This window comes from Camelus ferus, chromosome 12 (genome assembly GCF_009834535.1).
Source record: "Camelus ferus isolate YT-003-E chromosome 12, BCGSAC_Cfer_1.0, whole genome shotgun sequence".
Taxonomy (NCBI): domain Eukaryota; kingdom Metazoa; phylum Chordata; class Mammalia; order Artiodactyla; family Camelidae; genus Camelus; species Camelus ferus.
In genome coordinates, this window is record NC_045707.1 from 63,876,300 (window position 1) to 63,899,922 (window position 23,623).

At 34.4% G+C, this 23,623-nt stretch overlaps 1 protein-coding gene across 2 annotated transcripts in view; it reads left to right on the forward strand.

Moving 5' to 3' along the window:
* ZFC3H1 (zinc finger C3H1-type containing) overlaps positions 1 to 22,748 on the forward strand; it is a 46,631-nt gene extending 23,883 nt beyond the window's left edge. For both annotated transcript variants that reach the window (XM_032493757.1, XM_006191106.2), the window contains exons 13-35: positions 1,172 to 1,346; positions 1,584 to 1,715; positions 2,095 to 2,634; positions 2,722 to 2,831; positions 3,663 to 3,794; positions 3,927 to 4,048; positions 5,019 to 5,120; positions 5,335 to 5,454; positions 6,273 to 6,456; positions 7,798 to 7,984; positions 9,161 to 9,349; positions 10,004 to 10,241; positions 12,530 to 12,635; positions 12,718 to 12,916; positions 13,480 to 13,574; positions 16,845 to 16,955; positions 17,226 to 17,330; positions 17,698 to 17,863; positions 18,968 to 19,068; positions 20,622 to 20,723; positions 21,368 to 21,407; positions 21,672 to 21,734; positions 21,864 to 22,748. In XM_032493757.1, the coding sequence (XP_032349648.1) occupies positions 1,172 to 1,346; positions 1,584 to 1,715; positions 2,095 to 2,634; positions 2,722 to 2,831; positions 3,663 to 3,794; positions 3,927 to 4,048; positions 5,019 to 5,120; positions 5,335 to 5,454; positions 6,273 to 6,456; positions 7,798 to 7,984; positions 9,161 to 9,349; positions 10,004 to 10,241; positions 12,530 to 12,635; positions 12,718 to 12,916; positions 13,480 to 13,574; positions 16,845 to 16,955; positions 17,226 to 17,330; positions 17,698 to 17,863; positions 18,968 to 19,068; positions 20,622 to 20,723; positions 21,368 to 21,407; positions 21,672 to 21,734; positions 21,864 to 22,001 (3,457 nt within the window). In that variant the 3' untranslated portion in view covers positions 22,002 to 22,748. The remainder of the gene's footprint in view (positions 1 to 1,171; positions 1,347 to 1,583; positions 1,716 to 2,094; positions 2,635 to 2,721; positions 2,832 to 3,662; positions 3,795 to 3,926; positions 4,049 to 5,018; positions 5,121 to 5,334; positions 5,455 to 6,272; positions 6,457 to 7,797; positions 7,985 to 9,160; positions 9,350 to 10,003; positions 10,242 to 12,529; positions 12,636 to 12,717; positions 12,917 to 13,479; positions 13,575 to 16,844; positions 16,956 to 17,225; positions 17,331 to 17,697; positions 17,864 to 18,967; positions 19,069 to 20,621; positions 20,724 to 21,367; positions 21,408 to 21,671; positions 21,735 to 21,863) is intronic.
* The last annotated feature ends 875 nt before the right edge of the window (positions 22,749 to 23,623 follow it).

Consider the following 23,623-nt stretch of genomic DNA (forward strand, 5'->3'; position numbering starts at 1 on the left):
GTTTAAATAAGAGTATCAGGGATTCAAAGGAGAGTTTTCCCCTTCAGATTTATCTGTGGCTTATTCATTGCGAAAAGCATTTATGAAACTCCTCATTTTGAAATTTTCTTTAAAACCTCTGGCATGTTTTTTGAAATACCTTTATTGGAAGCACATTTTTACTGTAAAAGATGGACCTGATAGTTGGAAATAGTCATTACTCAGTCTCCTCAGTAAGACATGATCAAATACGGTGTTATTATAAAAATTGATGTGCAGTAATGGTGAGATGTATCTGATATTAGAGCTCTGAAAAATATTCTTTATAGATAAAATATTATGGTGACCGTAAATCTCCAAAATTATCAATGAGAAATGGTATTGTATGTGTTTTAAAAGAGTTTAAATTCATTTAGATTCTATTTCTTTAGTAACTTTTGTAAGAGATGAAAAGATTTTTAGAAAATTCTTTGTCATTGTACTCCCCATCCTCTCTATCACATATTCTCTGTCTTTATGACTCATTCTAGATGTCAGTTGTGACTGTTGAAATATGGTAACTTTCTGCAAAAGATCCTTCATTTTTTTAACCATAGTATTTAGTAGTTGAAAAGATGAAAATCTACATCCATAAATTTGTCTTTTTGTCCTGTTTTTTTTTCTTCTCAGTTTCAAACTTTACATCTGTTGATTAGTTAAAAATTAGACTGCCTTAAAAAAATTTAGACTTCCTTTTCCCCTTCCTTGCCTTGCTTTAGATAAAATTGAGATAGATATTATAAGTTAATTAAATGTGCTTGATGATGTTTATAAGATGTTTATTTGTGTGTATATTAGCATTATAAATGAAGCTAAACAGCAATTTTCTGTCTTAAGTCCTCATTCGTCAGAAGTCATATAGGGCCAGATTGAACAGTTTATTATTAATAGCTTTTCAACTGTAATTCATATTACCCAGACACATGATTTTTTTTTTAAGATCAGGCTCATAGCTGCTTTCATAAAATGTAACAGTATCTATCTGAAAACTTACACAGTTGATGAATATGAAAATGCTTATCCACTAAAATACTCACCTGTGTATCATAAGTGTATTTTTAAAAATGAGCTACTACTATTTAAGTTTTTTATTCTTATGATGTTAGTCCACTAGTTTAGAAAAACAGTATGAATTTTGTTATTTCCCAATTAGGATTCTCTTGATGAAAGATGAATCTGTTTTAAAGAATCTAGTACAGCAAGAAGCCAAGAAAAAAGAATCTGTTCGGAATGCTGAAACAAAAATTACAAAACTTACAGAACAGCTTCAGGCAACAGAGAAAATCCTCAGTGTCAACAGAATGTTTTTGAAGAAGCTTCAGGAACAAGTAATGTTCTTTTTTTAAATGAAAATATAGTCTCATGTTTGCTACACATTTTTTTAGGCCAAATTTTTAATAAAATCATAAACCAAAGCCATCATAATGTGTAACCTATATATTATTCTCCACTGAGACCTACTATTAGCGTATTTTAATTTTCAGTTGAATACCCTAAAGCTACTATGTTTAAGAAGATATTTCCTCTCCCGAGATTTACATTTGCAGAATTACCTTATATTTTAGATTCACAAAGTTCAACAACGTGTTACAATTAAGAAAGCTTTGACTCTGAAGTATGGAGAAGAACTTGCTCGGGCAAAGGCAGTGGCTAGTAAAGAGATAGGAAAACGTAAACTGGAACAGGATCGCCTTGGAGTAAGTTGTTTATAGAAATATTTTATTTTTGGAAATGGGAAGGTTTTAGAGATACTTTTGAGGGTAAGAGATGTTTTAAAGTTCAAACTTCTTTCTGCATATTCAAAGAGAATAAGATTAAAGCTTTGTTTTTAAATGACATCCACATTTTTGGAAGCTTGTTTTTAAATTTATTTTCACTGGGTTTTTGTTTGTTTGTTTTTTGTACATCATAGATTAACTAGCAAAACTGTTGGACGCATTTGTGAAACTTGTATTCTCATTATTGATTTAGTTTTATAATGTTGGCATTGTATTGTAGGGATAGCATAATTATCTTACCAAAAATTGTTTATAAAATCATAGGAATATAAAATACTGGTATCATCTTTTCTTCCAGCCAAACAAAATGATGAGACTGGACAATTCTCCAATATCAAGTCCAAGAAAGCATTCAGCAGAACTAATTGCTATGGAAAAAAGACGATTACAAAAGCTTGAATATGAATATGCCCTGAAAATTCAGAAACTAAAAGAAGCCAGGGCTCTTAAAGCAAAGGAACAACAAAATATCGCTCCACTTGTGGAAGAGGAACCTGAATTTTCTTTACCTCAACCTTCACTTCATGATCTGACTCAAGATAAATTAAGTCTGGACACGGAGGAAAATGATATTGATGATGAGATTTTGTCTGGTTCAAACAGAGAACGGAGAAGATCCTTCTTAGAATCCAATTCTTTTACTAAGCCTAACCTTAAGCACACTGATACACCTAACAAAGAATGTATAACCAAACCTAAAAGTACAGTTGAAAAACCAGAACTTTTTCTAGGGTTAAAAATTGGTGAATTGCAAAAATTATATTTAAAAGCTGACAGCTTAAAACAACTGATTTTAAAAACCACCACAGGCATTACAGACAAGGTTTTGTGTGGTCAGGTAACCGAACATTTCGTATTCTTCATAAAATCTATAGAATTCACTGTAGCCCTGTTTGCCTTATGAAGGTATTATTTTCTCTTCCAGGAGATTTCGGTGGATGTGGATTTTGTGACAGCACAGAGTAAAGCAGCAGAAGTGAAGCCATGTCCATTTAGACCCTACCATAGTCCCCTTCTAGTTTTTAAGTCTTACAGGTATAGAAGAAAGATTCAGTAAGCTTGAGTTTCAGGATTGCTTCTTGTTCTTAATGATATCTCATCCTTGAATGTATGATGACGATGAAAAAAACTGAATCATGGCCACTAAAGAGTGGACTTATTCTTTCAGGGAATATAGAAATTACGTGTCTTGTTGTCAGACTTGAACCAAATAGGAAGTGATTGGTCTAACTCACTCCTGGGCTTATTAATTCTTACCAGATCCTAATTTCTGGCTACTTGTGGAACTGTGAAAAATTCTGGAAGATTTTATGAAAATAACTGGCATCTTAGAGAATTTTTAATTTTTATTTTTTTAGTTTTACTGTTACTCTAAGGAATGCATTGGCCAGCTTTCATAAATTGATTTGACATTTTCAGATGATTAACTTCATGGGAGGTTTGTCTTTTTAAAAGACTTCCAGAAGCTGTTGAATTGATATGATTTAGTCATAAAATTGCAAAGCACCTATCGGGTAGTATAGACTTTTTCTGTAGTGTTTTGATTGGCTGGTGATGTGTGCAAGAAATACCAGTATTGTATAGCATTTTATCATGTGGTGAGAAAACACTACTTTTAAAATACAGGGTATTTTTGTTTTTCATTTTCTATTTCAGGTATTTTATGTCCTGGGTGTAAAAGTAACTTGTCCCCATCACTCAATATTCTGGTTGTTTCCTAGAGTTAATTTTCATATTAAGGAAGTAGATAAATAGTAAGCTCAAAGTGTAGAAACTTGGATTGAGGAAGAGAAAAATTAAAAAGAATTTTTCTAAGGAATGTTTATTGAGCATCATAATGTGCCTGTCTGCCTTTCTTCTCCTTAGATTTAGTCCATACTATCGAACCAAGGAAAAACTTCCCCTAAGCTCAGTATCATATAGTAATATGATCGAACCGGATCAGTGTTTCTGCCGTTTTGATTTAACAGGAACGTGTAATGATGATGACTGTCAATGGTAAGTAGTTCTTATTTGTGAACATTTTATAATTTAAAAGACTGTCTTGGTTATTTAGCTCCGATATATATATGTGTATATATATATATATATATATATATATGATTATCTTTTCTTGTTATTTTATTTTAGGCAGCATACACAAGACTATACACTTAGCCGAAAACAGCTATTCCAGGACATTCTGTCATATAATCTGTCTTTGATTGGTTGCTCAGAGACAAGCACCGATGAAGAAATTGCTGCTGCAGCAGGTTTTTAAAGACCTCTTGTTTCCCAAGTGACAGTTTGAATTTAGGCAGTTTAAAACTGTTATATTCCATTGTTGTTGACATCTTCAAATAGCTGTAAGAATTCAGTGCATTCATCTATGACACTTTATCTAGGTCTGCTTTGTTTAGTACAGTAGTCACTAGCCATATGTTGGTCTTTAAATTTAAGTTAGTTAAAATGAAAATTTACTTCCTCTGTCGCACTAGCCACATTTCAAATGCTCGGTAGCCGCTGTTGAGCTTGGTGGTGGTAAGTGCTTACCAGTAGGACTGTGCAGATAAGACATTTCCATTACTGTGGAAAGTTCTTTTGACGGAGCTCTTCTAAATGTTTCAGTTTATTTAGAAGAATATGTTAACATAGTTGTATAGAAATTTTACCAGTGATTTAAAAATAGGCCCTGTTTTTATTTATTACTGTTTTCAAAAATAGAGGAGGGTGGTAGAAGTTGAGATGACTGTAGTTTCAAATTCTACAGTGGAATAAAAAAGGACTTTTTACACTTTGACACTGTAGAAAGCGTAGATTACTGTCAGATATTGTGATTAAATACTGTTAAGCTTTTCCCCAGATTTAGTGCCTTAAACCATAAGTGTTTTGGAAGTAAGGGACTTGGTGTTTATTAAATTCAGTTTTATCACAACCTAGAATGATTACAGTGTCACTGAATCTATTTAATCAGTGCCAATCTGAGACTTTAATCTTCACTTACTTGTTTAGTATCTTTCAGGAAATACTTTTTTTTTTAAAGCCCAAATTGGGTACATGAAATGGTAGGATTCACTGCAGAAGTTAAGATAATGTAGGCCTTGTCCTTTAGAAGACCATAGATGTTTTTGACTAGTATCATTTACTTACCTTTAATTCTTAAGCTATTCTCTTCATACTCTTTAATTAGCCTCATGTCTGTAAACCCTGTTTTTTATGACAATAGCATTTTTCTAATTCCAGAGAAATATGTTGAGAAACTTTTTGGAGTAAACAAAGATCGAATGTCAATGGACCAGATGGCTGTTCTCCTTGTTAGCAATATCAATGAAAGTAAAGGCCACAGTGAGTATATATATGTCTGTCTCTCATTCAAAAGGACCTTATAGTTTAGGAGAGCACATTTTTTGGCATTATGTCCTCAGTGTGTTAAAAAAAAAAGTAATTTCTGAGTAACACAATAGACTAAATTTAGCTCTTTTTTCAGTATTGTTTGGGTAGCCTTCAAAACTATGAAAGACTAGTTCTGTTAACTACAGTCTTCTCCTATCTACTTTAGCACCTCCATTTACAACCTACAAAGATAAAAGAAAGTGGAAGCCAAAGTTCTGGAGAAAACCTATTTCAGAGAATAATTTCAGTAGCGATGAGGAACAATCTACAGGACCAATTAAGTATGGTGAGAAGTAATTTAAGATCCCACATCATTACATTGTGGTGCTCCATCTTTGTCTAACACTTTACTAATCTCTTAGTGTAGTCTGCTAGCTCTTAAAAATTATCTCATTTTTTTTTTAAATAGTAATGCCACTTGGCATTTTGAGGCAATTAGTCTTCCTTATGCTAGACTGCTCGTTATACTGCAGGACGTTTTGTATTCATGGCCCTTGTCTAGTAAACGTAAGGATCACTCTTTAGTAAATGTGACAGCTTTGGATACTGCTAAGCCTACTTGAGTGAGGAGAGGGGAGCAGTGTGGCTGCCTGGCCTGTGTCCTTCTTGAGCGCAGGCGTTCTGTTTTATCTCATCTCGGAGTCTGTGTTTTCTGACGTGCAGTAGCCTCACAGAATGAAGGGACAAATGAATGAACAAAGTAGTATCTGAATGAGTGACTTACTGTCGAGCATATCTTGCACTGTAATCTTAAATTCACGTATTTTGTTTACTATTTGTGGATTAGCAGATATGCTCTCGTGCTTATTTACATTAATGTAACACTTTTTCACTAATTTCAATATATTGGAATAAATCATCTTCAATTACAATTTTCTTTTACAATTTAATGAATGTGAATTGTCAGATGATGTCACCCTTAGAGTAGGGAGGTCATTTTTCACTCTTAGAAGTGTCCTAGTTTGGACAATAAACTGTATGATCACTCTACCTGAAAGCTATGAGCTTTAGATTTTTAGATTATTTTAAAGATGAGGCCAATTGATTTTTTTCTCGAGTCTGTGGATTAGAGAAATTAGAAGCTAATAATACTTGTCCTTATAGCCTTCCAGCCGGAGAACCGAATAAATGTTCCAGCTTTGGATACAGTTGTCACTCCAGATGATGTCAGATACTTTACAAATGAGACTGATGACATTGCTAATTTAGAAGCAAGTGTGCTGGAAAATCCTTCTCATGTACAACTTTGGCTCAAGCTTGCATACAAGTACTTGAATCAAAATGAGGGGTAGGTCCCCTTCTGATCTTTGTGTAAACTGTTGCACATTTATATTTTTATGTTTAAAGTTTATTTCATCTCTGATAATCAGGTTTCCTTCCTAGTATCAGTGGATCTCTGTGTTTTGACAAAGGCGAAAGCACTTTATTGGTTAAGAGCTATTAGAAAAAGTTTAAGATTAGCTCTTGAGTTATGTGCATGATTAGTGTATAGTTAATAAATTAGCTACAGTTTTTAACTTTAGTAGACTCTTACTTCAAAGTAGTATTAGTTAAAATGGTAAATTCTGAGTGGTCTAAGAATTAATTATAGGGCTTTTTAGTAAGTCAGGTAATCGTAATCTCTTAATAAAATTATGGTAAAATCACAGTGGAACAGATTAAATTTTATGTCAATTTTCATTTGGAGATTTAAAGCTTATCTAAGAACTTCTAAATTCTAGTGAATTGACTTTTTTCTGTGTGGTATTATGTATGTATGTTCAAATAAGATAAATAGTGATTTATCTCAAAAGTGACAGCTCCTATAACATAAGTGCATTTTCTAACTCCTGCTTGTTGATAGGATTGCCGAGAATAATCTTTTATTACCAGGAGTAATCTTTTGTTACTATAGTTTTAGAATTTTAATAGTTCACTTTTTGGTTTTTTTTTTTAAACAGCCTACTCTATCTTAAAACTTGGAATAAAAACATTTTTAAGGTAGCGCTACAGAATGCTAATACATCACACATACCTGAACATGGGGCTTGTTTAACTTGACTTGTGTGTCATTTTCATGTTAATGGGATAAGTTACAGTGTTTTCTTTTCTGACTCATTGACTGAGTGAAGGCCAACAAAACTGTACATAATTTTATGAATAGGATCATGAGAGACAATTATCTTCTCCAAGAGATAGCAAGACCTTGACTGCTGAAAAGAACTATTATATTGAAAGCTTTGATTATTTTGTGCTGGCAGTAGCTGGCCTTGAGGGGGAATTGTTTAACTTTTCCCATTCCCAGACCAGTGCACATCATAAAAGGTATTGCTGAATATGGACATAAAGCACATTTGAAGTTTGATAATCTAGTGGTTTTATAACACTGTGTTTTTGTCTGGGAAATGCTCCTTGAACATCCACTTTAAAAGGAATTGTTGGGCCTGTGGGAAGGCAGGACCTTTTTTGGACAGATGTGATTTAAAATCCTGATCTACCTCCCTTTGTCATAGGTTATTCTAGCCTTATGGTAAGTTCTAATAGAAAATGGAATTAAAAAGTTGACTTATTAGACTAGACTGATTTAAAAGTATTTTCAAGCGTTAAAGGAAAAAAAAAGATGCTCCTGCTTTTTCTTTTAAACATGTAGGCTGTGTTCAGAGTCTCTGGATTCTGCTTTAAATGTTCTGGCTCGAGCTTTGGAAAACAACAAAGACAATCCAGAAATTTGGTGCCATTACCTCAGATTGTTCTCAAAAAGAGGAACCAAGGAAGAGGTGCAGGAAATGTGTGAAACAGCTGTTGAATATGCTCCTGATTATCAAAGTTTTTGGACAGTGAGTAGAAAAGATAAAGTCGTGTGTGTGAGACATACCATAATTCTTTAGGTCATCTTAAATATTGCTATGTAGCTTAATAGATCGTATGTTTTATCTGCATCAGATATAATAATAGCCTTACTCTCGCTGTCTAGTAGCCTCTTCTCTAAATCAGAAAATATTTAGTGAAGAGGTGATTTGTTGTTGTTGTTGTTCACTTTATTGGTAATGAAAAAATATAAACATTTAAAAACATTTTACACTTTCCTATTAAGTAGTTTTAGTTTGGGCAAAGTGAAGTAAATTTTTTGCAGAGCACCTGAAAATAATTAAAAATTTTTTTTGTATATTTGTATGACATTTTTATGGAAGCCATGAAACATTTTGATCTTTTATTATCTGTCCTCATAATTTACGGAAATAATCTTAATCTGTAAATCATACTAATATTGAACCTTGCCAAGTTAAAAAGATTTGGTGAAAAAAATGGGTTTTTCCTCATTCTTACTGTCAGATCTATTATTTACTTGCTAACTGAAATTTAGAACAGAGAGATTTGAATAACATGATATCCCTTAATAAATGAACTTACCACTCTCACTCTCACTCTCCTAACTCAGTTATTGAATAGATTTGGACAGTGGAAGGATGCTTGATTTTTTTTAACCCGGAGCCTTGTACCAAAGTTAATGCTATTGATCACCACATGTTATAGGGTGAAATGTTTTTCTTTAAAGTTGTTTGGACTTCAAAGGACCTCTTAATTTCTTGATTAAGTCTTTTTATTATTTTGCCACATATTTCTTCCATGCATACTATCTCAATATTTATATACAGTCACACACCTGAGCAATGCCAATTGTGTGTGATCATAAATGCGAGCTTTTAGCAATCCATCATGGTCTTGCTGCCGTTTACCCATTGATTAAAGGAGAGGAGAGGTGAAGTTGCTTCAGTGATAATTCTGAGTGTGTATCTGTATTGTTTTAGTTTTCATCCAATTCCACTTTCCAACTTGTAGAAGGGGAAATCTAGGTATAGCACTGGAAGATGAGTTCATACGTATTTGTAATTATCCTTTTTACAGGAGTTGAATTTTTACTGTGAGACAGTTTCTTAATGAAATGTGAGAAATCTGTAGTTGTAGTTTATTCTTATGAAGCAGAAATGATCACAGGAAATCGCTTTGGTCAGTTTCTGCACCTAGAAAGCACCTTTGAAGAAAAGGATTACGTATGTGAGAGGATGGTGGAGTTCCTGATGGGAGCAGCCAAGCAGGAAACATCGGATATTCTGTCCTTTCAGCTTTTAGAGGCTCTTCTGTTTAGAGTTCAGCTACACATATTTACTGGAAGATGCCAAAGTGCACTTGCAATTTTACAGGTAAACGTTTATTACGGCTTTAAGTTACATTTTGTAGAGAATTTTTTAAAGGTTTAAAACAGTAGAGGTAGCAGTTGTTTAATGATAAGTACACAGGCTTTAGATTTGAATCTTTTTCTCCTACTTACTAGTAAATTGTGTGAATTAGGGGAAGTTTATGACTGTTTACTTCTTTGCTTAGTGGGAATATTCTTTTTTAGAGTGTTGATAAGGCTTAAATGAAAATGGTATATGTAGAATACCCACCAGAATAAATGTCAGTATTTAAACCATAAGGGGAAAAATTAGTCCATAGTAAAAATTTTCTGTATGGATTTGGTGGGTTCTTCTTGTGTGTGTAGGGGTGTGTGTGTGTGTTTAACTGTTTTTATCATACTAGATTTTGAATATCAAGACACTTAAAATGTACAAGTAAATAATTTTTTCGTTAATTATGTCATAAACTTTAGCATAGTAAAAATTATGTTAATCTTGTATTGATATCTCTAAAGAGTTTTTTTCGTTAAAAAATTTGTGACTATCAAAATTTTGACTTAGGTGTTTAAGAACCATGCCAAAGAAATAAAACAATTTTAATCTTCTTTGCCTTTACAGTTGAATCTTATTAGGAATATTTTTAAAAACACCTTCAGATTATTTTTCCATTTTACCTAGAATGCATTGAAATTGGCTAATGATGGAATAGTAGCTGAATACCTTAAAACAAGTGATCGATGTTTGGCATGGCTGGCCTACATACATCTTGTTGAATTCAACGTTCTCCCTTCAAAATTTTATGATCCATCTAATGCCAATCCTTCAAGAATTGTTAACATAGAACCATTTGTAATGCCATGGCAAGCAGTTCAAGATGTAAAGACTAATCCTGACATGTTGTTAGCGGTTTTTGAAGGTAAGGATAAGTGTTTCTGAATTATTTAGAACACCAACTTGTCCCTTATTATGATTCTTTATAATTAAGTGAAACAAATTTATCTATTAGAGTTGTAGTTTTCACACTTTATTATATAAGTGCTTAAAAGGTTGAGGGTTGAGTCAGGTAAGATGGGCATTGGCATCTGTGAAAGCCAGGAACTGCACTACATGACATAATTAGTTTTTCTGCTTGTGGCAGAGGATATCAGCTGAATACGTACATAATATGGCTTGTATAGATTCAATGACTTGATTGAATCATAGAACCAGGTACATTTTGTGAAGCAGTCTATGAAGGGGAAAGTTAAAAGACTGCATCTTATTGTTTCAAGTAATTAATATTTTCTCCATCAGTCAGTGAGTTCGATCGCTGCTACATACTGAGGTATCTGCTATGGAATAAGGTCTAAAGCCTTTTCCATTCTATTATACTTAGTAAGTATATAACCCACTCAGAAGGTAAAGTCTATACATCTGATACAACTATTAAATGTATAAGGCCATATAACTGTGTATTAGTATATAGTCTAAATTCTGTACTTAGAGGAGAGATCTGTGGTTCAGAGAATTACATGGTACAGGCCGTAAATCTGAAGGGAAGAAATTATTGTAGGTCTGGGCATGATCAGGGACGTATTCTTAGAAAAATTAGGACTTGGAGCTGGACCTTGAAGCTTGACTATGATGTGACCAACAAGGTGGGCCTCCTCAAAGATGGGACTCTTGTCTTATTTCTTTCTCTCTCAAGGGCCTGTAATGTCTGGCATTGTACTGAGTGCTTAGTAAATGTTTATTGAATGAACCAGAGGAGAAAGGAAGGAAACGAAGGCCATTCCTGTTAGAGGAGCTAAGTAAACAGAAACAACAGGGGTTGGTGCAGTGGATTTGAATGGAGATTAGAAGAAGGGAGAGTCCTTATCAAAGTGAGACTTTTGTGCTGGATAATAGTAGGAATTAAGCTTGATAAGTGGAATGATAACAGATTTTCAGGAACTTTGGAATGTAGTAGACTTGGTGGCAGTAGAGTTTCTTTAAGGAAGAAAGGAAGAAAGGAAGAAAGGAAGAAGGGAAGAGAAGGGAGGGAGGGAGGAAGGAAGGAAGGAGGGAAGGAAGAAAGTGTTGGAGAGAAATGATACCAAGGGTAAGAAAATCAACCAGAAACTGATGGCCGTAACTGAGGCACACAAAAAAAGAAACCCAGAAAAGAATGTATGCGTTGGAGACATTTTAGTTACCACATAGAGATAGGGGACAGATCAGGTGTCAGGGAAGAAGAGAAGAAATAGTCAAAGATGATTTCAGAGTTTTGAGATTGGGAAAAGGAAAGTGTATTAATAGAAAGTTGGTGAATTAAGAGACTGATTTTGGTAGTAGGAGTGGTATTCGTAAATGATAATTGGTCACCCAAGTGGAAATGCTTGTTGGCAGAAGGAAATAAGGAAGTATAAATGGACAATTATAGATAGAGAAATGTAGTTGAAAATTATCAACACAGAAATTATGTTACATAGTGCTTTAGAGTTTTTTATGTGCTCTTGCAGTAAGTTATTCAATAGTTGAAGCTATGAGATTTCCTTTGAGGAAATAGAGATTTCAAAGTATAGCAGAAAGAGGAAAAAGAGAAAACTGGGACAGTGAATGAGACCAAGAGAAAATATAAATAGTCACTTGGAAGCAGAGGCAAGAAGAAATTAAAAAGAAGAGGAAGAACATTATCATGCTAATCAGATAAAATGAATGTAGAGATAGTGTTTGTTTAGGTAGGATCCATATAAGTGAACTTCGGAAGTGCTGTTTCAGAATGACATTCACTTTTAAACTCAGCAAATCTGGGAAGTCATACCATGACTGGGCAAGGAGGAAATGGTGAGAGTTGTACAGAGGGAAACACTGGAGGACCGTTCTCTAAGAAGCAGCAAGACCAAGTAAAGGACTCTTTACAAAGGGATAAGTGTTTTAAAGAAGTAAGGAAAAGACCTAGTTTAGGGGGAGACATTTAAATGGCTATAGATTAAATGCAGGATACTTGTTTAGGTGTGAGAGCTTATATTGGATACTTTATTCTTAACAGGAAGATGAGGGTAAGAGATTACATTTTTTTTATGAGTTTGGAGATACCTGAAATGCCTTCTTATGTGTGAAAGCCGAGAGTTTAGTAAAGGTGAATAAGTGATGGTCAAACAAAAGAATAGGCTGTCTGAGAGTTTACACAGTCAAATAATTCATTCAGTGTTTGATTCATGTTATTGCAATGTTTTTGGATAGATGCGGTGAAAGCTTGCACAGATGAGAGCCTTGCTGTTGAGGAAAGAGTAGAGGTCTGTGTTCCACTTTACACAAACATGATTGCTTTGCACCAGCTTCTCAAGAGGTAAAACTTAACTGACAAGCAGTTAACCTTGTATTAAAAATGGATTCTTTCATGTGTTTAGATGTGTGTTTTTCTTGTGAAGGTATGAGGCTGCAGTGGAGCTGTGTAAATGTTTATTGGAATCATGTCCCATGAACTGCCAGTTGTTGGAATCACTTGTTGCTTTATACTTGAAAACACATCAGCACGACAAAGCCAGGACAGTGTGGCTTACTGCATTTGAAAGAAATCCTCAGAACGCAGAGGTTTTTTATCATATGTGCAAATTCTTCATCTTGCAGGTAAAAAAAAAAAAAAAGACTCAGAATTCTTAAATATGGTATTTTTATGTTTCACATTTTCTTACACATTTTTTAAAATGTTTCAGGCGTCATCCTCTCCAGGATGCTTTTCCTGACCCTAACCAGTTAGGTATTTCTCCCTGCCTTAATACCCCGTGGATAGTTCTTTACCACTGTACTTAATCACATCACCTTGTAATTTTGTTTATAGTTGCTTTCTATACTTTGCTGAGAACTCCAAGGATAAGGACCATGTCTTATTCCAGTTTAGAGTCTCCCACCCCCAACACCTAGCATAATGCCAAACATGTAACAGGGCTTAATAGATAAATGGTGAAAATGGTGAGTGAAACTTGAGCCCGTGGTATACCGAGTGTTAAACCGTTTGATGGTTTGTTCAGTTTAATTTGGAGATCAGAATACGGAAGTCATCTCTACCCATACTTCCTCAAAAACCTAATATAATCAGTGATTTTTTTGGTGGAGGAGTTGGGGCGGAGGGGAGAGGAAGGTTTCTGCCCTTGAAAGCCTAATGTATATTCTTCCTTCTCTTTTTAAAATAGGATCAAGGAGATAATCTTCTTCCATTTTTGCGGAAATTTATTGCATCCTTCTTTAAACCTGGGTTTGAGAAGTACAGTAACTTGGATCTGTTTCGGTAAGTTTGTAGAACTCTTGATTTGTAGAAGAATGAGAAACAGCATAGCTCAGTGGAAAGATCACCAGTTTTTTGGTGTATGACATTTTAGGCTGATTTTTTTTTTTTTAAGTTAACTTGAACATGCTCTTGCAAAACTGTTACAAGGGCAGTAGAATTTATTAAAAATGGACACAAAATGTAAGATGCTTTATAGTCTTTGGATTAAGGCCACTAATGAAGGAAGTTACATATTAACGCCATAGTAGTTCATTCTGCTTTTAATGTATTGTCATTGTCGATTGTAACACTTAATACTGTAGCAACAAATTATCATGACAGTCTCAGTGATTTTTGATACAAGTGAGTTTTAATTTATTGGATTGGTGATCTAAAGTAGATGTAAATAATTTGCCCTTTAAAAAAAAAATTCTAAAGAGAATTGCTTTAACTTCTGAAATGTTGTTGAGTAGCTGCTTTAGAAGATTCTTTTCTCGACCATTGCTTTCTCAGTAACACAGAGCCTTGTGTTTATTGCCTTTATTTGCTTCCTTGTGAGTTCTTGTTCTAACAACAATAGGAGGCCACAGCAGGTCATAAAGAATAGTTTTTTGGGAGGCTTTTTAAAGTTCTCTTCCTTCTTCCTCCTCATCTCTCTATAGGAATCAGCAAACTTTTTTCCTTGAGGGCCAGGTAGTAAATATTTTGGGCTTGCAAGCCATATGGCCTGTCACTACTGGTTAACTGTGTTCCTGTAGCAGGAAGGCAGCCATAGACAGTATGTAAATGAGTGGGCTCGGCTGTGTTCCAATAAAAGTTTATTTATGAAAATAAGTGTAGTTTGCTGATCATAAGTAAAACAGCATCAAAAGGAAAATATTTATCATGGCATAGTTGTATTATTTTATGTTAGGAACAACTGAGAGGAGGAAGGGGTAAGCTGAATATCTCCTAAAAATATTCTTGTGGAAAATACTGATAAGTGAAGATAAAATCTTGGATTTATACAGCAAATCTAATGCTTGTGTATATTTTTCCTTGGAGCTCTCTCTGTGTATCCCACCCCACACCCCCACCCCATATAGCAGTGTTGTATAAAAACCTATTTTAAAAAATAACCCACATTTTGTTAAGTCTGTGGTCTATCCACTCAGGAATATTTTGTGAACATGGCAGTTTTATTTGCGATTTGGCAAAAAAGTTTGGGGTCACTATTCTTTCCTAGTCTTGAGTCTTTACAGCTGTCCTCTTATGGTAGCCAGTTTACTGACATAGTGATTTTAATACTCTTTCTGAAATTCTTTCTGCTCTGCTAAGTCTAGATTAATATCTTACAATTAATTACAAAAGAATAATTTGAAATGCAAATTACCAGAAAGAATTAAACTAGTCTATAAGAAATTTAGAAGTTGTTCAGCTTCTCCATGCTGATTTTTTCCGGTTTAAATTAGATTGCTTTAATGTCTCAAACTCAAGCAAAGGAGAAATTCAAGGCTGAACCAAACTTTTTTACGACTTGCTGGTTCTGGTCTTCCTTTGGGCAGGGAGGTAATTGTTTTAACTTAGGATGCTGCCGGTTTGAGCTGTGGTCAGTGACCTGCAGACCTTCTTGATGTCAGCTTAATGCAGCGGAATAAGTATGTGTCAATAAAAACTTGAAAGTGGCCTGCCTCCTGATAATCTCATCATTGACTAAGTCATCTCCTTTTATTATTTTTTTCGTGGAAATAGTCTTAATTCATAACCAAGAATTATGAGAAATAGATATCCTGTTCTTAGTTTATTTAGAAAATTTGAAGTTCTTATTTACAGAGTGTGCATTCCTGTTAACTTAGGAAATCCTTTTTGAATTACGTATGAAGAGAATGGTAGTAAGTGAGCGTTTTCATCATTGCCATGCTTACTGGTATTGATACAAATTTTTAAAATTTATGGAAGAGCCTAAGCTTATTAATAGGAGAAAGTCAATGCTCTTAATAGGTTCAAAAAATTTTTTTTAATTTCGTGAGAAGAAATTGTAAAGCAAAGTACTTAGAACTGTAATATTTAGAGTTGGATTCCATCATTTCCTATATATGGTTTAGTATAAGTTCTATATATCTGTATAATTATATATAGTATATATATAATTATATATATAAATTATATATATGTATACATATTTATATGTAGAATTTAGTATACAGACAGAAAGAGCTAGATGGGATAATTTTAATGTGTTTCAAATCAATTTGAAGATTAGTGGATAGCCATAAAAGTTAACTTGGGGATCTCATTCACCTTACTGAAGTTAGCCTAGCCATAGTCTTAGATAGATTAAAGTTACCTCTTCTTCCTTACCTCAATTTTCAGTGGAGAGAGCCAGTATTCTTAGAAGTGAAGTGATTAGCTCATGGTAACGGAGCTAGGTGTGGCCAAGTCGGGGTGATAACCTGACTTCTAGCAGTTCCATTTCTCCCCTTTCTTATAGTCACTGTCCAGCCTCCCCTGCCCCTTTACAGCCTCTCCAATCCATTAAAACTTGGTCCCTTGAAATAATTCTTAAATCCAGTGCAAACAGTTAAACTAGATTGTCATTGCTGAGATCAATGTATTTCTTTAAAAACATCGTTCCTTAAGATGCAGGTAATGTTATACACAGATTCAGATATATCGGGGGGGAATCCTGAGTTAGTCAAAGTCAAATAAATATTTTTACTGATTGACTTCTTAGAGTCTTTAATATCCTAATCTTTTTTGTGGCTTTTTAAGAGGGGGCTGTAATTTGCAGATTTCTCATCTTATTTGATTATAGACCTCTTTTTGACAAGTGCCTTTTGGGTCAGTATGTTACAGAATGCACTTTAATATCATGTCTAAAATTAAACATACGGTGGTATGCGTGCGTATGTATGTGAGGGGGACTTGTTTTCAGGTACCAAGTTCTGTAACTCAGAATTTTTTTTTTTAACAAGAAAATACAGATTTTGTGGGAAAATTTTAGATACTTGGTAGTCTCATTTGTTCTTTTTTAAAATTGGGTTAAATTAGATGATTGTGGTGGTTTGTTTAATTTGGGGGATAAATTTTTTAAAATTCATTTTAGGAGAGGTTTTATTCATGTAGATATAGAATAGTAAATATGTAATGCTAGAGATGTGACCAAAGTGGTATGGTACACATGTAAAAATAAAGTCTCATTACCCAGTAAAATATTTCATGGAAATTTAAGTTGAAACTGAGGGTTTCAGCATTAGTAATTCATATGTGCATAGATACAGTTTCAAACAGTGTGATTTTTTTCTTTTCCAGATATCTCTTAAATATCCCAGGACCACTTGACATTCCAGCCCGTTTATGTAAAGGGAATTTTGATGATGAAACGTTTAACCACCAGGTTCCTTATTTGTGGCTGATTTACTGGTGAGACATTATCTACTGTGGAGAGAAATGTTGCCTACTAGGCTTGCCTTTGTTGTTACTGAATTACACTGTGTGAAAATTAACCTGATGTTAAAATCATTGAAGCAAAATTGAAGGGATGCTAAGGTTTGTATTATTGAAGAAAAAAGATCAAAAGAAGGATTCCATTGTAATAATATCTGTGATGTTTAAAGTAAACTCTTTCATTCCTTTACCTAATTGAATTGAGCTGTGGACATAAAATATGTTTTCCTTCGTTTTTTTAAACAGCCTTTGTCATCCTCTTCAGTCAAGTATTAAAGAGACAGTGGAGGCATACGAGGCAGCGTTAGGAGTGGCCATGAGATCTGACATAGTGCAGAAGATTTGGATGGAGTAAGTTCAGTCCCTCCCAGTAGGAATGGGATGTGGTCCTACTAAGCAGTGCTTTAGTAGGATATTTCTGAATCTCATCACTGCAAATTGTATTTGTTGAACTGTCATTTTCATCTAATTCCAATTATTTGTAATTTACTTCAGAATTTTTCTTCTCATGAATTATAAAGTGTGTTGTTTACATTTAAAAAAATTGGTAAAATGGTAAATTTTATGATAGGTATGTTTTACCATAATAAAAAAAAAAAGAAGAAAAAAAGAACGGGATTTGGAATAAGGGGATATGGTGGGGAAAGGGGTGGTCGGCTTTCTTGTTAGAGAATTACTGGCTTAATTATTCTAAATGATAATATTTTTCTTTTGACAGTTACCTCGTCTTTGCCAATAATAGAGCCGCTGGATCCAGAAACAAAGTCCAAGAATTCAAATTTTTTACTGATTTAGTGAATAGATGTTTGGTTACAGTCCCTGCCCGATACCCCATTCCTTTTAGCAGTGCTGATTACTGGTCCAACTATGAATTTCATAATAGGGTAAGAACTTAAAACTTTTTCTTTATGTATTTGTACAAAATGAGGGGACTTATATGATAGCAAAACTCCTGTTTAATACCAAGAGAGCTTTTCCTAGGACCACTTTACTAGCATTTGCTATTATTCTTGACCTTGTTTTCTGTCTCTTCAACATCTAGGAACAGAGCCCTTTAGGTTTCAGTTAAGATAAAATGTGACTATTGATTATGTTCTGTTTAAGAATATTTAACATTGGAGCACAAGTGAAGAGATGTTATGGTTTAATGCATATTAAAAAAGAAAGATCAAAAGAAGTAGTTGTAATGATAATGTTTTGCTTGAGTAATTGGAAATTTTACTAAATGAAAAATTCCTTCAAGATAAGTAAGAATGGGCTTACGTGTTATAGCTGTTCTTTATCAGTATTTTGTCGAGCAAATATAACTATACATAGGACATAAGAAAGCTGAAATCAGATGCTGTTTAGAATTTTTAAGAGTAGAATCTGAATGTTGATTTATTTATAAGGTCATCTTCTTACAGGCAATGAAGCAAAGGGTTTTTTTTAAATTGCTTTATTTTCAGAGACCCCTTTTCATTCAGTACAGTGGAGGCTGAAAGTTCCTGCAAAAGCTGGTGTAGACTAAAACGTCTCTGTTTTATTTATTTATTTTTTGGTGGGGCGGTTTTGTTGCTAATCGGGATAACCAATTATTATGCTTTGTACTTCTATGCCATTCTTTATCCCAGGATCTCAAACCACTTTGTGGACATTAAGCCATTTACACACGGGCATTCCATGAGCAAGATGTGGCAGGTATTCTTAGCCCTATGGCTTGCCCAGCTATACAGCGAGTAAAGGTAGCCTCAGGAATGACAACCCGGACTCCTGGCTTCTTGTCAGTGTTCTCAGTCCATGGCTCTCATCACTAGACCATATTTCCTAATTCATATTTGGAAAGTCACTAATAAAATTAATGGTAGGAATTGTAACTCACAGCATCATGCATTATTATAATTTGACATTCATGTCTTAAAGACCATTTTGTTTTTCTCATTAAAACACGTAGATAATTGGATTTCACATTTTGTTGCATTCTTTTTCCCCCCCCTCAACCTTTACAGGTTATTTTCTTTTATTTGAGCTGTGTTCCAAAGACCCAGCATTCCAAAACCTTGGAACGGTTTTGCTCAATTATGCCAACTAATTCTGGACTTGCACTGAGGTAAGAAATAATAAAATTCTTTTGGTTCTCAGCTCAGTAGAATAGGCTCTTCATATAAAATTATTCTTGAAAACTTGCTAAGAACATTCTGTTCTTCCACTGTTTCCTCACTGATATGGTACTAGTTTAATTTCAGAGTTGTTAAGTCATATGCAGTTATTCATGTAAAAATCTGGTCACGTTGGAAAACTGCAGATTGTAAGGGGGCTTATAATTCAAGTAAAGTTCGCCTGTGTCCCCTAAGCATACACTGTCTGTCCTTGGTGCTTGTATTATAAGCAGTAAGTGTATTTTACAGACGAATATTACGTAAGAGGTCTTTATTAGTGTTACAGAGAGAAGCAGCCACCTATATATATGTGTATTTTTTTTGGTTACTGTGACTTATTTTCATGTAGGTCAGTTATTCTCAAATATTAGCATGCATCAGATTCTCCTGGGATGCTCATTTCACATGCACGTTCCTGAGCTAGAACTCTCAAACCACATTTGAGAAACACTTGTCCATGGATTTCATACATTCAGTTAGAAGGAGATTTCTGAGCATTTCTTTGTAGTTTCTCAGCTCTGATAGAATAAAACCCATTTTAACCCTCAAGAATTTTGCTTTTTGATTCAGAAAGTTACCCTGCATGCTAATTAATGCTTTGGCTTCTTCTTGTGCAGCCATTTCCACTGCATCAGTTGTCTTAAGTTTCTAAGTTTGTTTTATGGGTTATAAGGTACCTAAAATATTTATCAAATATTCACTTGTATTTTTAAAATATTTACATTATACTTAGCATGCATTATGGGAAAATAGATAAGAAACTGAAAAAAACAATTAAAAGCCTAAGGCTGTGACAGAAATAGCCATAGCTTTTCATAATAAAACTTCTTAGTAAGCATGCTAGTCTGCCAAAGTCAATTACAGAAATTTGTGTTATAAAGCATCACCTTTGGTAAACATGTGGAATAGAAAAATGTGGTGATGTTTTGACTAGTTTCTATAATGATGGGCGTTTTGGAATATAAGTGGTTTAATTGTTGGTTTTGTTGGTAAAGCTCCCCTTTTGTGTTTTGATACTTCGGATTTCATTGTGGTCATCCTTCTCCTTTTCTTCAGAATAGAGAACTTAATTAGTTACTGTACTTAAAACATGTTAGCTCAGGAAACATTCACAAATAAGTATACTCTAAAAAAAAAAAAAAAAAAGAAAAAGAAAAACACCAGGAATTTGCATTAATACATCAATTCATTGTTTTAGAAAATTTGGGAAGATGAAACATGTAGAATATAATTTGGAGAGGATGCTTTAGTATCCTGTAGGAATATGTGGGCCTTATTTTAATTTGTTGAAGATGGCATGGGTCTTGACTAGGCCTTTTGCTAGTCTGCGTATTTCTTTCCCAGGGTGATATTTGTAAGAGGCATTGTCAAATACTTGCTGAATGGCCTTGATGTAATTTAACTGACCAGAAACTGTGCCTCGTCTGACACTAGCTCTTAGAGCAGACTTGGGGTTCCCTACACTTGCAGTGCTTTTGCTCATTTCCCTGAATGTACTTTACAGGCTGCTTCAACACGAATGGGAAGAAAGCAATGTTCAGATTCTGAAACTTCAAGCCAAGATGTTTACATATAATATCCCAACATGCCTGGCCACCTGGAAAATGTAATGCAACAATCCTGTACATGTTTTTATAGCTATTGCTTTATTTATAAGGTTTGCTCCAGACAGGTAAATCTGAAATGACATCTTTTTTTTTTTTTTCCCCCAACCTGGACAGATCTCTACTCTCGTTTAGATTTTTTTTTTCTTTTTGGGCACCTGCTGAGGTTTTATACTGAATGTGAGGGAGTGATCGCTAACGATTGCTTCTAGAAGCAGAATGAACAGAATTCAGTTTTCCTTGAAGGAGAACATTGAGATAACGTGATGTTATCAAACAAACAAATCTGTTGCACACATTTTAAGACCATCTCTTTTGAAATGCAGGGTTTCGCCCTGTTATAATCTAATGTCTTCTTTCTTTTAAAGGTGTTAGTGCCAAATATTTTTTACTAGTAATTATGTATATTTTTCATGAACGTTATTTATGTTCAAAACATGGTCTTCTTTATTATTGTAAAGTTGATAAAAATTGTTGAATTTTTCTTTTCACTATAGGTTACCCTCCTTGGAAGTTTAGCCTGTTACTTTCAGGAAGTTTTGTACTCAAATTCCCACAGTCAGTATTCTGCCAGTGGTAGTATCTCATTTTGTTAGAAGATATATAAATTTTTCTTTCCCTTTTCTATATTCCTTTTTTTTCTTAGAGCCATTGCTGCTGAGATTGTTCTAAAGGGACAAAGAGAGGTAAGCCATGATTGACTTATCAGATGGCCCCCCTCCCTTTTAAAAATAGTTATTCTGCCCTTTTTTTGGACTTCTCAGTTTAAAAGGGTTAAAGCATAGACGTTAACATTTTAAGGACTCTAAATGTTAGGGAACTCTCAAACCTAACATAACCATTTTGTTTTAAATGTTACTGTATTATGAAGTACGATTCAAATGGTTAGGATTATGAAGGTGTTTTTCATCATGTTTCCTGATGGAATTGTGTGTGTATCTATCTTATAGGTCCACCGTTTATATCAGAGAGCCTTACAGAAGTTACCTCTTTGTGCATCACTGTGGAAAGATGTAATGCGTTTTATCTTTTATTTCATCTTGAAGTTTTCCTATAAATTTTCTGCATGTGCCATATCCATTGATGTGGTAATGCTCAAAATCTAGCTTAGTCTTACTTCTATGCTTCCCTGTCTTTTACAGCAACTCTTGTTTGAAGCATCAGAAGGAGGTAAAACTGATAACCTGAGAAAACTAGTTTCCAAGTGCCAAGAGATTGGAGTCAGCCTAAATGAGCTCTTAAATTTAAACAGTTACAAAACAGAAAGCAAGAATCACTGAACACTGGGTGCAGTCAGTTCTAAGTCCTTATAATAATTGCCAAAATTATTTGAATGATTCTTCGAGATTAGGCTGGTCCCTGGCTAAGGTCTGTGTAAGGCAGACAAGCATTACTGATCATATCAAGGCCCCCACGATATCCTGTCCTCAAAACCGGAAGCAATGAACATGACCCTCTTCGGTTGGATAAATGAACTTCCTGTCTGGCCTGCTTCTGGGCCCTGCCAGATTCTCATAACATCATGTACGTAAGTATAGTTCCTCAAAGTGACTGACATTTATTTTCATTCTGCTTTGTTTTTGTTTTCATTTTTTACTTCCCCCCCTTCCTTTACGTTGTGCTATACCTGCCTCACTTGACACTCTCTGATGCCTGAGAGGTTCTTGTTTGGATTTAATTTCCAGGGCTGTGTTTACAGTAAAAAGCCGGCAGTCCCTTTTAGTTTTCCCCTCTTTAAACCTTTTGAGATTCTTCATTTCAGGATTTAAAACTTAAGCAGTCCATCTTAAGGAAAGTGTAACTGCCATGGCCACAAGTCTGCTAGTTGCACTTGAATGCTCTAACAGGGTTGTTTATTGCCCTTCCTACGTTCTGGACTCCTTGCCGAGACTGTTTAACCTGAAGATTAAAGAAACTATTGCAAATGCCAGTGCATCAGAACCTAAGAGTGGTCAAATATTATGTGCAATTTTTTTGTAAAGAAATTTTAATTTATAATAAAGTTTAACAGTTTAAAGAACAGTTAATATTTGAACGGCTTTGTATTGCAATACTACTTTGTAGTATTAAAATTGTTTATAAAAAATATTTTTAATATAAGTTAACTTTTTGAAAAACGTTGCTGTCTTTATTCACTTTTCCCATTCCGGTGGGAAAGGGTTGAAGTTGGAGACAGGGATATTCACTACAACTGTGTCAGTGCTTTCCACCTTAAACCTGCTTTCCCGTAAAAACATTCCAGCCACTTTTAAAATTCATGAGAAGATGGGTCCTTTTCTATTTTGAGGACAATAAACCAAATAGGTTTGCACTACCATTAAATTCACCGTCCTCGAGACCACAGTGTTTAGAAAGTATCTTCAACTATAGTTTGAATGATTTGCTTAGTGACGTGCTGTCTTACGTCGCGTATCAGTAGGATCAGATGTAAAGCCTGACCTTGCTTTTGTTTTAGTTTGGTTGGTTTTGAGTCTATAGTGGGTTGTTTGCACCTGGTAGAAAAATTGTTAAGGACACACATACACTGCCCCAAACTGGTCTTACAGCTACAAGGCAATCTAATTGTTGGGGGCCAAGCAACAGCCCTGTGAAATACTAGGCAAATTTGTACATCTGTACATTTTTATAACGCTTAGTCAAAATAAAACCATGTTTTGAGACTCTGCTAATGTGTCTACCAGACAGTGCGTATTTGGCTAGTAAGTGCTGTTTGGTGAGGTCAGGAACAGAACCTGTTTGTCTGGTGTCTTTCATTAAACCACAAAGAAGCTAAGTGGTTTTTCTCTAAAACTAAAGAAATTTGGGTGGAAGATAGTAATCCCAGAAGGGTGTTTCCTCCATCATATGCATTTAACTGTTTAACCTTGAAAGCTGCTCTGATTATTTGAAAACCTGTTAGGTG